Source organism: Epinephelus moara, chromosome 10 (genome assembly GCF_006386435.1).
Source record: "Epinephelus moara isolate mb chromosome 10, YSFRI_EMoa_1.0, whole genome shotgun sequence".
NCBI classification, from domain to species: domain Eukaryota; kingdom Metazoa; phylum Chordata; class Actinopteri; order Perciformes; family Serranidae; genus Epinephelus; species Epinephelus moara.
This window is the reverse complement of record NC_065515.1, coordinates 15,827,569-15,844,291: the sequence shown is the minus strand read 5'-3', so window position 1 is coordinate 15,844,291 and position 16,723 is coordinate 15,827,569. Positions and strand designations below refer to the sequence as shown.

Genomic DNA, 16,723 nt, shown 5'->3' with positions numbered 1-16,723 from the left:
CCACCTATTGCACCGGAATTGTAACGACAAGCTACATTCACAGACAGCGAGTCCCATTATAATGTGTTTATGAGCGAGGTCGAACAGGTAGCGCCAAAAGCAGAAAAATCTATATGTGGCGGAGATAATTTATTCGTGGCGCACCGCCACAGATAAATGAATGTATGGGAAACACTGAGGTAACGTCAGAGGATGAGAGGGGAGGAATGGCTGCTGCAAGGCTGCGTAGCTCTGGAGATTGGTGGTGTATCTGTGGATGCTGTGCCCCAATGCCCACAGAAGAGGAATGCCTCTGTTGCAAGGAATGGGACTGGTTGCAGCCTTGTTTTCAAGGTCTGGATGTGACCAAGGACGAGACACCTCCACCTGGAGTAACGTTAGTATCCAGCTGGGCTTTATCTAGAGCTCGCGAGATTTCAGGCTTGGTATGAGATCGCTGCTTGTTCTCGCGATATTTCGGCCGCGCTTTGGAAAGCAGAGCTAAATGGTAAACAAACATGGCACCACACCGGTAAGGTAAGACAACACGTTTACATGTCGTTTTCTATATGTTCTCTGACATTTATCCTAACCATATGAGGCGGTCTTTGTGGAAAAAAAGCTTGTTTAGTGGACTAACTTTGCACTTGAATTATGCCCTTTCACTTACGTTTTAACAGGTCTGACACTACTATGCGCCCCGGCTGTATCTTGGCTAGCGGCTAACATGCTAACTATTATTTTTATGTCACTAGTCACTTGAAACTAATTTAGGACGATAGGAGACAGGTTGAAATAAACCGAAATTTCCCTTTAATATGTCATCACTCCAAATATGTACAGTTTATATTTTAACTATTTTTCTGTTGTTCTGTTTCATTTGATCTGCAGCAACATCCCTCAAATCAAATTCCTGTATATAAACTGATTCTTGGTCTGCATTCAGACAGACACAGAGCAAAAACAGCCCTGAATGTGTCTTGATTTCAATTTAAGGCGTCTGTCCTCAATGTGAACCGCTCACCTCAGCCTTGGCAGAGCTGCGAACAGATATTACATCGCTGCCAACTTCCTCATTAACCGTCATTAGTCTGAACCAGCATAACACTTGCAACTCACTGAGGCTCTCGGCACCTGATAAAGGGCTTCTGTAGAGTAAGCAGCACGAAGCATCGCTGACTCCAATCCCATAACGAACACAGGTAAACATTTAAACAGATTAACAGATCAGATGTGTGGAGGAAAAGTACTTACACCAAGAGACATGTCATGAATGTGTTTCATGTTATTTTCAAGATCCTTTTCTGTGATAAAGTGATAGCAAAGCAAACAAAATATCAGGCAGTGATTACAGTCAGATATTAAACAAATAAACACAGAAAAAAAAAAAGTTTAAGAATGACACATAATTCCTCCTTTAGTCTGACAGTTTCCTAAGTATAAAAAACCCCACAGCCCACCCTGATATTAAAATTTGTCAGGTGATATATTGGATAATGTTTGAAAAAGGAATAAATAACATGCAGAAGCTTCACCGTGACAAACTGTGTTTTTCTCGATCCATTCTGGCAATCATAATGTGTCATTGAGGGTCTAATTCAAAGTATCTGAGAGTTTGATTAAGTCACAGAACCACAGCTGCTCAGCCTTGATGCTCCTATGCTTTAATGTAGGGCTATTAATCAGCCTATTGTGTGTGTGTGTGTGTGTGTGTGTGTGTGTGTGAGATGTTAGAGGAATCGAGTGCCTTAACTCAACTAATTCACCATCAAAACCTGTCATACTGCTGATGCTGAAAACGTGGTTTGGATGAAGAAATGGAGTGGGTTTTTGGACAAGATCAGAGTGTGTATGCGCGTGTGTGTGTGTGTGTGTGTGTGTGTGTGTGTGTGTGTGAGAGAGAGAGAGAGAGAGAGAGAGAGAGGCTGTGGACAAGAGTCAAGGGAATTCATGCCACTGTTCCAGGAAACACAAAGCTCAAGATCAAGCATCAGTTGTCCCTCAGATGGGCTCGTTGTAATCCGGACCACATCAGACACTCGTCTTCCGTTCTTCCATCCCTCGCACACACTGCTCCCTCTTTCATCCACCTCACCCAACTGCCTCACCCATGTCACCCTCCCCGAGGGTCTGCTTCTGCCCACCCCCCTGCGGAGCTCACCTCCAAGTGTGTGAGGGAAGAAGCCCCACGAAATCCGATTGCGTTTTAATAAAGTTTATTATCTGCAGGGAGCTAATCCTCAAGGGTAATCTCTCCCCTCTAGTCCCTAAAGGAAAGCTGGATTATTCACTTGCTATAATCCCAATGAAATTGTTAGGATTTAGCTTGCGCTGCACAGCAGATGGCAACAGGCTTTTTCCTTCAACCTTGGATGCTTTAGCCCCCCATTTCTACATGCAACACCCCCGGCCCTCCTTGCCTCGTGGCCTGCTAGTCTTGGTCAAAACAAAAAAACAAAGAGAGGTTTGTTTTTAACAAACCTGCAGTGAATAACATCTGGGAGGTTCTCCAAACATATTTTGGTACTGAGACAATACAGATGTGATCAAGCTTCACCCCTTCTGTAACTTCATGTTATTTGGTAAAAAGAAAGAGTGTGATTGATGGGCCTTTTTTCTCTTTAACTTATCATTAGGAAGTAAATGTTGATTGTATAATGTAATGGCTAGGGAATAATGACACCATTGGTGTTTAGATCGATTCACTATAAGCCTCTCTTTCACCATGCAGTTCTATCTGCCACCAGGTACGACCTCCTGTGAAAATGACGGCTCCATTTACAACACAAAAGAAGTGCGCCAACCATTGCACAACCACCCTATGTGCCTCTTACTGAGTCTCCCAGATGGTCATATTACAAATATCTAACATAAGAGACTCTTCAATCTTTAGACTTTTGCTGCCAGGAGAAATATTCTGCTCATTTGGACCAAGGATGCTGCTCCATCAAAAAAGTTGTGGCACAGTCTTATAATGCAGTGTGTTCCCAGTGAATATATCTCTTGCATGTTTCACTCCTCACACCTTTAATATCGGGAGGAGGAGGAGGAGGAATGGAGGCTGTGATGTTAGTTGAGACAGATACACATGTCATCCCATGCTGCTGTGTTGGGAAGACTGGGGCAGTGAAATGCAGAAAAACTGGTGGGCCTAAAGCTGTGATCTGTGTGTAATGTTTCATGCTGTTGAATGTTTTTCACATTTACTGTTTCCATGCATTTCAGACCTGCTTCCGTGCGAGGTAGTCATAGGACAGTAGATTGACATACCAGGTATTTTAAATTTTAGCCATGTAGCTTTTTAACATTTAATCTGTGTGTATTTTAATGTTTTGTAATTTTTAAGATTATCTATTTGTATCTCTGCAGAGCATCAGTGGTCCATTAGCTGCTCTTTCTGGTTTTGTTTTGTCTTTTTCTTTGTCTAGTCTACCCTGGCACACGAGCTGGATAAGGGCAAAAAGATATGGGTGTTGCCTTTGGGATGGACTACTTTTCTTTCTTTAATTTTTGTTTGTTTTCATCTGCCTGCTTCCCCCACTAATTACCGACTCACTCAGGTTGAACCCAGTCAGACGGTCAGGTCAGGCTTAAGGTGTGCTGTGGCTGAACTGTTTGCAGTGAAGATAATCACACCTGGAAATTAGGAAAATGTGTTAACACTTTGAGTGTGAGACGCATTGATTGCAGTGTACACTGATGTGACATTGGAACTGAAACCCTGCCTTGTAAGTGATAGCTGGGGGGCAATGCTGAGGAGGGTGAGGTCGAACTTCTATAATTTCCCGTAATTTCTTATTCTAGAGACCTGTAGTGGGTGTAACACTAGCTAGCTCAGTGGAACTAGCAGTAGATGCACTCTTCCTTCTGTGCGGTGATACAGTGGGCAGGTGTAGTTTGGTAGAGGGAAGATAGTTCCTTCATGAAACTGCTCACAACAAGGTTTGTGGATTATCTTAAATAAACAGGTCATGATTTCTGGAAAGAAATGTTGCTGTTGAGTTTTCAGGTGTATTTTTCTGGCACTTTGAGCACCACAAGCTGAGTGTTATCTGGTTTTATTATATTGGAGAGATGGCAACATCTCTATGGACAATATCCACAACACTCGGCAACTCACATCAAAACAATCCAGACTGATAAATAGTCCTACACGTAAGAGTGAAAATATATATTGTGTCCCTTTCAGAAGACCTGTCTCAACAAATCACAGGTTTCAGTGTCAGATCAGAGAATTGAAAGAAGCACTGAGTCCTTATCAAAAATAATTTTATTGATTCAGACAGAAGCAAAGAAGCAAACAGAAAAACACAGTGTTTTTGAGATGACCAGCCAAAGCTCTCCGTCATGGACACAAGCCAAAAACAAATCCTGCTTATTCATAAACCTTGTCCAGTGTGAACATATGCGTCGCTCCACAACACTTCATAAACAACCAGAGTAGCTGTTATGTGGACTCAGCAGTGTGATGTAATAATCAAAGAGGTGACATAACCCTCAGTGTGATGTACAGTAAGCCACCTCAAAAGGAGCTGAACAACAGAAGGCTGATCCGCTCTTCTCTGGTGAAAGTTAGTGTGGACCTGCTGGTCCTGTCACAGTATGTAATAATATGATGCAACAGTTGAGCCTACAACAAACGGTAAAACCCCACAAAGCATTAAGACCCGGGGCTGTTTTTACAATCTGACTATTAAATGAAATGCAGAAACATCTCACTTAATAATTAAAACACAAAAATCTCAGTGATTGGAGGGACAAACAGTCCATCTGTAATTTAAGATACAAAAGAACATTTATTTTAAATCAAAGAATAACCTATCTGAGTATTTAATTCAAATGATTCAAATATTTTTTATATGTAAATATATAAAAAAATGTTTTTTTGGTCATAGTACACAGTGAAGCAGCATAGGTCTTTGCCTACTGTGAGATTAAAAAAAAAATCAGACTGCTACAAATGACCATAATTTGCATAAAGCAACAAAAATCCCAACAAAAAAATTAGTTGCATTTACTTAATCTAAATTTTTAAAAAAAATCTCATACTGGGTTTAATTTCAGCCTTCATAACTGGTCAAACAAAAATCAGAAATGAATTATCCTTAACTCAGGCGCAAACCTCAAACCCACACAAAGGAACCCACTGATGGAAACGTACAGATTTTCCACAGTTAAGGCGCTGCCTGAAAAGCTCTGGAGGCCAGATTAAGTGTAAGGTTAGATAATTTACACAATTTTCAAAGATTTGGAAGGTAATCTGCTAATTCTCCCTTCTCTTCCTCTCCAGTTAGACACCACAACATTCAGGGTAAAACACGCTGTTGCCTACTTTGGCCGCAGGTAACAGATAAGTGAACCACCTAAGATTGCCCTAATCTCGACACATCCCCTTACACTAACCCAACCTTAGCCTACATGAACCTAATGAATGTTAATTATTGCTGCCTCTCCACAAATTTGGATACACTTTGGTTCAGGGTAGGGAAACTTTAGCCCGCCGTAGCCTGAGGCGGTTTTTAAAGAAAAGGTACATGGCCAGGAGACACATGGAGGAAAGGAAGTAAAGGATGACACACAGGCTGATGTCCACTTTGGAGAATCCGATGCTCAGCACAGACATCCAGCGTCCTCTGCGGCTCAACTCGGCCTCCTCAATAAAGTACTGGCCAGACAGTTCCCGCTTCTGCAGCCGCTTCCTTTGCCGCTCCACATCCATGTCAAAGTCTGCCTCCATAGGCTGCAGGCCCACCATCCCGAGCCCCGCGTCCAGCTCCATGCCAAGCCCGAACACAGGCCCGGGCTCCTGCTCCTCCTTCCTCTGCAGGGTGCGCTGTTTGACCCGGCTGGAGGCGGCCACCCGCAGCGCCTTGGCCTTGTAGTGCTGGTTGACGAATGAGTCGAGATCCACGATGTCCTCCTGCAGCTCTCGCATCCTCATCCCCACGATGCTCGGCTTCCTGTGGGGCTGCCGCCGGCCTCGACCCACTTCCATTTGGGGTTTGGCCCAGGGTGTCGTGTCAGATGTCTTACCTGCGATCTCAGCTGCTGCTGCCGCTCCTTCCCCGCCTTCCTCCTCTTCATCTGCTTCATCCTGCGGCCCCTCTTCCTCCTCCTCTTCCTCCTCTTCTTGCACAGTGGGTTGCGATGGCAGAGGGTGTGTCATGGAGTCCAAGGCCTCCCTGGCTTTCCTCTGTGAATGTTTCTGAGCTTCTAAAGCTTGCTGCTGTCTCGCAAGTTTTTCCCTTTGTTTTTCCAGGATCACACTTTCATCTTCGAGGTAGTCTGACAGGGCAAGAAAAGAAAAACGCGGGTGAATGATTTCTAAAGTCACAGAATCAAATGCTTTATCATCATCCTTAGTTTATTTGAATCAATGGTGAACCTTTAATTCAGCTCAGATACTCTTTCTTTAAAACTGAAGTGTGACAGCAAAAAGCTTATACATACTGAAAGAAAACTACTGTCCATGATGAAAACACTAGATTTGATATGATTTATGAATAAATGCTTTTAATTTGACAGTTTAGCAAACTCAAATTAAGTATGACTCTTAACACATTAGAAATGACTGAAAGATGTACTGTAATATGAATATGGGAGTTTTAGGGTGACAGTGGGATTACCTACACTCTTTGTTGCCTTGTAACCTTTTTGTCTTCTTTGTTCATTGGGGTTACTGTTGGTATGTATCTCCCTTGCTTCTTTAGCACTATGTTAAACACACTTGAATCACTACAGTAGAACCACGCCCCCTTTTTTAACAAGCATGGCCGACTATGAGGCAAGGAAGAAGTGAAAGGCAAATTTTATTCTATTAATCATATTGTTAAAGTACATAATTTGTGTTTAAACTGTGTTCAAAGTACACATGAGATGTAATATGACTTATACATGTCAAAAAAATCACATGAAAGATATTAAATGTCTGTCCACTGGATTGGACAGTGCATCTGTGTGTCAGTGGAAAATGAAAAGGGAAATACTGTTCTGAATTGATTCTCTAGAGATAGAGACAGCTTATAATACATTTTACACGGAATATTCTATTCTGTATGATATTCTATATCAAGAGGTTTCCAATGTACTGTTTTCTGGAGATACTTAAGAAATTAAGGATATTTTGAGACATGATGACAAATACAATACAATACAAAACTGTCTCATGTTTTTTGCTAAAGAAAAAAGGTTAAGACCATTTATTGCCATTTGTAGAATTCTGTGATTTCTGCGTTAAGATTTTTTATCCATTGGAATGGACAAAAAAACAAAACAAAAAAAAACGACATAATTAAGTATCCTAATCAGTTTTTTTCCTGCTAACTAAAAATCCACCATTACAATACTTTTTGGGTGTTTGGAACATTATTGGCTTCTGAACGGGTTAAATAATTAAATGTATGCAATATGAGGTCTTCAGAAAAGATACTATGGTGTTAACCTGTACCTGTGAGGATGCTGCTGGATGAGAAGTAGGACATGAGGAAAGGGAGAATGTTCTCCTGGCTCCACTTGTGATCCCCATTGTCCTTCACCATATGGCAGGCTGGACACATTTCTGGTGAAGGCCACTGGATCTTTGGGAAGTTGGGGTCTTCACTCAAAGCACCTGCAGACATAAACGCAGAAGTAGACTTACCGTATTGTACATTAATTAATTAATTAATTTATTTAAATTTTTGTGTCATGCCAGACATTTAGCCCAACCTACATAGGATTAGGAGACACCATTAATTTACAGACATGCAAGAAAAACACAGTTTTCTTCCCAAATTCAACATCAGGTAGAGTGAGTAACTGATAACACTAATGATCATTTTGTGGGTTAAGTATTCCTTTAAGTAAACTGGCTGCCAGTATTCTTTTTAAGTATATTTTTGATGCAGGAATTTAAGTAAAGAAGCATATTTCCTTAGTACTTCACTAACTTATAAAATACAATATACAAGGTCAGAAAAAGGTTACAGGGGATCAGATTCATTGTCACATACAGGAATCACACACCATAAAGCGCTCTAGTCAGCTGCTTCATCCATTGTTGTTTCTTTTATTCTCCTTGTTGGTGCATTGACTTGAAGATGTAAGTGCTCTGAGGACTGGATGCAATCTGTGTTGAACCCATTTGATCTTGTCACAGTGCTCGTAAAGACTAAGTGCCTATATGCATATGTGTATGTATGTGTTTAAGTGTGTATATGTAAATCATCTGTCTGTGTTTGTGTGCATGTAATCTAGGGATTGATATTTGTGTGTATGTGTGTGTATGTGTGTGTGAGAGAGAGAGAGTGTATGACAGGGTCTAACAATGATCAATGGGCTTCTGGGATGTCCCAGTGGGAGGGGTGGTGAGATAATAGATGTGGCCAAAGTGGACAGCTTCTCCACATGTACACACACACAGACACCCACACACACACACACTGCTGTTTTCAGGCAGCAGACCTCGGTGCTCTGGACCACCTGTCTTGTCCCTTCACACCCCTTTGAAAGCAAAGTCCAATCTCCAAATTGAACATGAGAGCAACAGAAACCTCAGAGGGGAGCTGCTCTTCTAATGAATTAGAAACTTTCTCCTTTAACATGTTTTCTTTCATGTAGCCGCTGCCCACTAACACCCCTCTTCACTCACACACAACACGGCATCCATGCAAACAGACTGGCAGAGGAAAAGGTACAAAAAATACTCACGCACAACAGACACACTCTGCACAAATGCCCACAAGGACACACACACAGGCCAGCATCTAGTAATAAATTGCTTGTTGTCACCAACAGGCCATTGTGTGTGTGTGTGTGTGTATGTGTGTGTGAAAAGAAGGAAAAAAAGCAGAGCAGCAGCAGCAGCAGCAGCAGCAGGTCTGTCACTTTACAGCACTGTCAATTTACATCCTCCACCACCTCCGTCCCCGCTCCCTCCTCCTCCTCTCTGCCGCTCAAGATTAATCTCAGTCATATGCATGTGTGTATGTACTCTGCATACAGTACTTTACATAAAGGATACATCAATTTTACTGTGTCCTGGATGGGCTGCAGCATGTGGGTGCTTTTATACATTTCAGCAGGTGAGAGCACACACATACACACACACACACCCACACACACACACGCCACAGATGCCTCAGATCTCTTTCCTTATTCTAATCAGCTTGCCACGTTTGCGGCCAGGGTGACTTTAGCCATACCAGCCATATTGAGATTGCCACAATGGCCTGTCACGGAGATGTCATCACCGCCGTGCATACATATTCATCAGGTATAAATATGTATTGTTCAGCACGTCAAACTAGCTTCCTCAGCACTAATTCTGTAAGTGAGGATCAGCTACACTGCACAGCACGCTGAGCCATCATGGCTGCTGAGGAGAGCTCATGATGTCAGACATTTTATGCTCATTAAAATAATCGAGACAAAACCTTAACTAGGAATTCTATTTAATGTATGACAGATCTAACACTTGGGTGAGCCTAAATAGTTTTATCAATACTGACTTTAATGTGTCTCGAGCACACATTAAAACATACAGTACATATGAAAACTGAACATTAAATCACACAGTTACAAACTAGGGCTGGAACCATGTTACATTTTCACTACACAATTATCGCGGCCAGAAGAGTTCACAATAACGATATCACTGCAATATCTCTAAGATAAGAATTCACTTTATTATAAGAAAAAATGTGAAGTTTGTCTTGTGTCCCAAGACGTCAACTGTTTCACCTAAATACACAATAAAGAATAAATAAAAACATTTAACCAAACAACAAAACCACACTATCTGTCACAGAGTCAGAGTCTGTCACTAATACTGTACAAACGCGTACAGAAAGAGCAGCTAAACTCAATGGATAGTGAAAAGGCAATCAGATGGCAATCTGGGAGGGACGCAGCAGGAACGGAAAGAAACTGATTTATTTAAGAGGCGCTGATTATTATTATACATTATAATACATGTATTATTGTTTCATTTTTAATATCGTGGTTAGTGTTACACCCCTATCACAAATATTTCAGGAATGATACAATTGAGTCCCAGACTAATTTCCATATAAACAAAGAGAGGCTGTCTGCATGCTGAAATCGGCACGCTCCCAGAATATTGTACAACGATGCAACTAGGGTTGCAACGATATGAGATTTTCACAGTATGATAACCGCCTCAGAAAATATTGAGGTTTCACAGTATCACGGTATTACAGAATTTGCATTATTATCAGTCAGAATGGCTCTCAAAGGAATGAAAATGGAAGGGTTATTGTTGGTTGGAAAATTGTTTTATCACTGTAATTGAAACGTGAAACCACTGTGTTAATGGTAGTATGTGTAAAAAGTCTCCCTTTAGAAAATAACTCAAACATTTTTTTTTCAATATCGTAGATAAGTAACTGTACACTGTACAGTTTACCTTCAAACCGTTATATCGCTGCAACCCTAGAGGAAACATTTCGACCTACAGGTAACTTGTTTTAACTCCCAGCACAACAGAAAACAAAGGAACAGATTGCCATCTGGGCACTGAACACGACATTGAGATCATCAAGGCTCTGTTGTTACAATTAAATATTATGAACCACATTGTGCTGCATTTTTACAGCTTTATCCTTTAAGGGTAACCATCCAGCTGTTGGAACTGCTGTTTCCCATCATGTGTCACTGACTTCAAGCCTAATGTAACCCTACCTGTAGTTTGTCCTTCTTGTCTCCTTGAACAGTTAGTTCATGATTTAAGTCAAAATTGTAATAATTTAATACTACTTTATTTAGTCAGATTTCTTATATGGCTTTTTGCGTACGGACAATATTTAAAGTTTAAATAAAAAATAAATCTGCTTATCTTTCTTGAGGTTTGTTCCATATCATTTTGTTCATAAAGCAACATGCATGGCTGACAATAAGTGTAACACTGCTGCTGGTTCGTTTCCAAGAATGGGAATTATGTTAATATGGAAGTGTTGTGGTTATAAAAGGTGAGACCTACAGTGCAAGAAGACGGTAAAGGCAAAAGGGGACAACACAAAACTATTATGACAAAACATTATGAAAACAACAGGGCAAACAGCAATTAATACAGTTCTTTTGTTTTATTTTCAATGATATAATTATCACAAAAGCCATCTGCAATATAGCAATAATATTTTAAGGCTATGTAATCCACCCCTATATTAGCACGAAATACTCAGGTACCATTTTGGCACTAGCAGTGGTGTCGGGGTAGTTGATGAGGAGGGTGTACTACTCTGTGGGTGGGTTACTTGGGAGAAAGTGGGTATACTCTCCTATATATTCTAGCGGCTTTTTGGCTGACAGGTGAGTGTACGGTTAACAGCCAGAAAATAAGGTGGGTACACCCTGTATACCTGCGTACACCCTCCACTACACCACTGGACAACAGAATTAAAATATTTCAAAGGATACACAGTCTAATAAATCCCAGTATGTTATGTTATCCTGCATGAAGAAATGCACAAACCCTGCTCTGCATGTGAACTCACAGTCCTGAAGGCAGCCTGGCCTGCTGCTGTTAGTCTGTAGAAATGTGAATCAGTCTCAGCCTGTTGACAAGCAGCAACAGGACTGAGCTGCCACTGGTCTTAATTCTGCTGCTACGAGGAGGCCGAGGGCCCTGGGGCCTCTTTGTTGCCAGCTAAATTAATTGTTCGGCTGCTTTACAAATAGCTGCTCTTTCATGCTTGGCTGCTCCTGAAAGGAGGGGCGGAGAGGCCTGCTAAAGAGCTCCACTTTAGGCAAAGGCGAGAGGAGGGGTTGAGTGGATGGAGGGATGGAGTGTACTCTCCTCAGGGAGACGCCACTACTCATTGCTACAAACACAAGCCAAACCCCCGTCTCCTCCCTCTCTCTCTCTCTCTCTCCTTCCGATTCACCCGACTTATCCCCTGTGGACCCTGACTCACCCTCCACCATGACTAACTCCCCCGCCACACGCCACAACTTGACCCATGCTTGGGAAGGCTGTGTGTGTGTGTGTTTGGGAGGGGGAGGGAAGGAGGGGGAGCGTGTGTGGCTTGTGTCATGGTGTTTGCCACCTGCTGTCACACAATACCTTGGGAATTGTGTGTGTGTGTGTGTGTGTGTGTATGTGTGTGTGTGTGGGCAAGAAGAGGACTAGTTCCTGGGGGACCCATCCTGCAAGGATGCTGTGCCATTACTTGTCAAGCGCAGGATATGAGTCCCAGGGGACGGTCAGTGGAAAGAGAGAAAGACCGCAGCAGAGATAGAGGAAGAGAGTGAAGACGGATGGATGAAGGTGGCGGGTTGAATAGTGTTTAAGTGTCTGGGGAGCAGACACACGCAGGGACGGGTGTCCTTCTGGCCCCTGCTGTTCAGAGCACAAGCTGTCCCTGAGAGAGAAGAGGGGGCAGTCAACACAAACAAAAGATAGTGATTTAACAAAGTGGGCTGTTAATGACATCCCTGTGCCTAATAAAATCATATGAACACAGACAAGGGAGGAGGGATGCTTAGGAGCTGTTTAATACTCCCGAGCGAATGTGCAGAAGTGTGATATGCTCATACAGCACGGTCAAAAAAGAGAGAAAACTGTATATTTATATGCTTATCTGTGTACAGCCTACTAAAAGTGAATAAGTGGGTAATTATGCTGTGTTTAAATGGATGACCTGGATAAAAATTTGTAGTCATACATTCCTCAAAGACACAAATCCTACAGTGGAGAGTAGGGGTGGAGTCTGGGATACAGACCTACGAGGACAAGATGAAAGGGCAGGATTTAGGGAAATGCATCTAGAGAAGATATGAATGAGACATGGTTGGCGACTGATGAGGCGACAGTGGGAGGACAGTGGGGTGTGGGAGAGAATCAAAGGGTGTGGAGAAGGATGGAGGATGGCAGTGGGGGTCAAGAGAAAATGGGTGAGGCAGAGGCAGATGATACTTGGAGGACTAAGACGGGGTGACAGCTGGTGTCTGATCTCAGGATCCATCCACCCCTCACCCTCTTAGTCGTATTATAAAAACGACTAACTGACCATGAGTGGAAACTGGAACTGAAGATCTTGCCCCAAAACTGAGTTAAGTAATGCTTAAGGTGTGGATGTGTAGATGCAGCTCAGAGGAGTGTGGAAAGAGGAAAGAAGGAAAAAGTAGGAGGGACATGGATGGCTTAGCACAGTAAGGTGTGCAACATGGACTTCGATTAGCTTCGCAGCACTCTTTTTTAATCAACAGGTCAGTTGTTGGCGTGAGGGGGGGAAGAGAAGGGGGACAACATACAGCAAAGAACCGTAGGTTACATTCGCTAAGCCACCCCCACTTTTAGAGCATTTAAATCCTCTCCCCGCCCACATAGTTTATTTTACCCAGAAATCCATCACAAAAATGGAAGCTTAAGATGCTGTGACAGCTGCCTCACTGAAAAGAAACTTTACGACAGCTGTAACTGAAATAACAGAGAGGAGAATGACGTCTAGTTTGCACCAAAGGGATTCTGCAAGCTGGTGACAGACGATCACACTGACTCCTACCTGCCAGTCTGTTGTTGACTTGATTGTGTCTGGACCAAAGCCACAGGACCGCTGACGACCATGTGTTCACCTCCACCAGACTCTCCCTCGCCATGGACTCAAAGTGCTCGGCACACGCCCTGCAGCCAAAGAAGTTGTGGACGTAGTTTCTCATCGCATTCAGCACCTCCTGGGAATCTAGAGAAGGATGACATTTTGTGATGAAAATTAATTTCGAGAACATTTAAATATGCTGTGTATGTCAACATAAAAAAAATATTACAAACTCCATCTTAACACCAAATTTTGTTCTGGGTCAAGATGTTACGCAGTTAAAAAACCTAAACACTGACTTTTGGTTTCACGTGGGATACGAACATCATTCTCTGGGTAAAAGTCCTATGTTTGTTTGACCCATCCACTCACCCCTTCCTGCCACCCTACTCAAGACTTGCCGCAGAGGGGTTTACACTGGAGTTAGCTGAAAGCTTGGTTTGTCTAATACAGACACTAAAGGGCGTCAGAATCTAAAGCTGACCTAGGGAATGAGAACGGGCTATGCCCCAATATTGTTACTTTATATGTTTTGTGGGTAATATCTTTAGTAATATGCTACAAAACTAGAATTACCGCTTCATTGTTGTATGCCTGAGCATGCAAGTCAAGTTGCAGTTCCAATTTACATCCATGTCTGTGAAAACATGGATGCTTCACACACATTTTCCCCCCAACAGCACAGGAGTTCCAAACAATTTCAGTTTCAAGATGGCCACCCAAGATTAGTGTCACCAATTCAGTATCTAACCAAACGTTTTCCCTTCTGTTCCTGAGATATGACTTTGAGTAATGGCCAGAAGTGTTTTTGCAGAAAACTATGATGTCACAGAGAAGCTGACCTTTGACCTTTTGGATGTTAAATATCATTACTATCATTACATCCTATTAGACATTTGTGTGAAGTTTTGTCATAATTAGCGTATGAATTCTTGTGTTATGGCCCAAAGGCCAAAAACATGTTTTGAAAGGACACAGCGACCTTTGGCCACCAATATTGAATTACTTGTCCAAGTGGACGTTTGTGAATTCTTGAGATATTGTATATATTGAGATATTATGTTCATGATAATGCCTCTGGCCAGAGAAAGGCATACAAACGGTGGTTAATGCTGTTACAAAAAAAACCCAGCATGTTTAAATGAATCTCATGGATTACCTCCTCTTCACAAGTAGAAACCAGTCATTTTTTCTTTTATAAAGCACAATCACCTGCTCTTACAATGCTGGTTGTCTCTATACATTAACCTGCTTGCTAATGGCAGTGTGGGTCCACAGCTTCCTGGATTCCCACGGTTATGTGGGCCAGGAGTCACAGAGAGCTGGGTTAACCCCACATTGTGATGAATTATCTATGCGAATGGGATAACCCAATCTGGAGATTAAATACAGTTAACCCTCTGTGTGAATGGTGGCTGTGCTGTTGTCTCAGGACTTTAACAGTCCACAAACATATTTTCCTGGAGCTGTTTGCCTTTGTTCTCGGCTTAACAGGACCTTCAGATGAACCGTACTGACAGTTGGAGTGTGTGTGTGTGTGCTCTTTACGAAAGTAAGGATGGGCTGGTGTTTAAACCTTTACGAATGTGTTCACACCTTTAATAATCTGTGTATTGTGTAAATGGTTTTATGTTATGGTCAATACTGTACAGTATGTTTGTGTATCCATCCATTAAGTTGGTGGTCTGTGGGGGGCCAGATGGACGCCCCTTTTGACCAGTCCATCTGCAGGTCACATGATCGTCCGTAAACCTCAGGATTAACCTCTGTGTGTGTGTGTGTGTGTGTGTGTGTGTCTGTTGAAGGGAGATTAACGTCTCTGCCAGGAGTGGAGTCTCTGGTCATCTGCCTGTTTTATTAACCACTCACATTCCACTAATCTAACTTAATCCCTTTTCACACAGTCACAATTAGGCTCAATTTTGTTTGTGACAATGACAAAAAAAAGGAAAGCAGGGAAGAGAAGAAGAAAGAAATCTGGTGAAGAGTTTTCTGAAATATTTGTTTGTTTTTCTGTGTTAAATCTTGTCTCTATGTGATGTTAAATCAGGTCAGTGTGGAAAAAAATGGACCAAACATTCCTCAGCTAATTTGTTTACAAAGCCTCACAAAGCCCTCATCCTCAGTCTGCCCCTGTCTTTGTGAACTTTCAGTGGCCGTTTTCATTCAAAGCAAGACAATCTGTGTGTGTGTGTGTGTGTGTGTGTGTGTGTATGTGTGTGTGTGTGTATGTGTGTGTGTGTGTGTACCTCTGCCTGTCCCAGCGCTCTTAGCCTGGACAGTGAGGACATGGAAGAGAGTCCACATCCCACAAGGATAACGTCTCAGGTGGGGTTGTGAACCCTGACAGCCCACCCACCTCACTCCGTCAGGCAGGGCAGCATCTAGAGACTGAGGGCGAGAGAAAGAAAGAAAACAGACAAACAGATAACCCTCAAATGGGAAGCAGCAAACAAAGTAAATAGCTTAAAGGATCAGTCTGGTTATATTCTATATTTCTCCTATTGTCAACAAATCCCCCAAGAAGACCAAAACCAAAACCAAAACCAACAACCAACAACCTGATCCCATATCAAGTACTATCGGTGTAACCAAAGTCTGATTCTGTTAATGTTTTTGTTTTATGTCTCCACTGCAGACAAAAAAACTCTCAACCCTGTACTCTGGCACCAACATCTTTCTTTTAAGTGCAAACAGCCCTGGTTGGGAACCACTGTGAACCATATGCAGATGAAAATATAACAAATAAACTATTTAATCCTGTTTGAGTTTGAATGTTGTTGAATGATTGTTTCAGGAAATTTAGCCTTTTCTTAAAATATAAGTATATACACACAACCAATTTTATGACATCCTCAGTGGGACTGAATGTCTATGTGCCTCAGAGAAAGTAGGGAAGTTGAAAAGCACTAAGTGCTGGACTAACTAGCATTGATGGTTTTGGTCTTTTCATGGGATTTGTTGACAAATGCCCTTGTAGTCAAGACCATCTTATTTTGCTGATGCCTATCACTGCCTGCAGGTACCGCTGGAAGAGGGAGAAGGGGCTGGTTTGTCTCAGCCAGCAGCCAAGTTTACAAGAATTTGCCAATTTTAAGACACACAGCGTACAAAGACTACAGACATGTACAGAGACCCTGCACTGACTGCTTTGGCCTGTTGCTGAAATAAGTGTGTGTAACATTTCACTATTAGTCAAGTGCTTGGGT

General features: G+C 42.2%; 1 protein-coding gene across 1 annotated transcript in view; it reads right to left on the bottom strand.

Annotated features, from left to right (window-relative positions):
* Positions 1-4,231: 4,231 nt before the first annotated feature.
* Positions 4,232-16,723, bottom strand: part of qsox1 (quiescin Q6 sulfhydryl oxidase 1) — a 32,927-nt gene continuing 20,435 nt past the window's right edge. Inside the window, exons 10-13 of the mRNA XM_050056058.1 lie at positions 15,764-15,905; positions 13,482-13,658; positions 7,427-7,588; positions 4,232-6,264 (exon numbers count right to left, since the gene is read on the bottom strand). Of these exons, the coding sequence (XP_049912015.1) occupies positions 5,456-6,264; positions 7,427-7,588; positions 13,482-13,658; positions 15,764-15,905 (1,290 nt within the window). The 3' untranslated portion in view covers positions 4,232-5,455. The remainder of the gene's footprint in view (positions 6,265-7,426; positions 7,589-13,481; positions 13,659-15,763; positions 15,906-16,723) is intronic.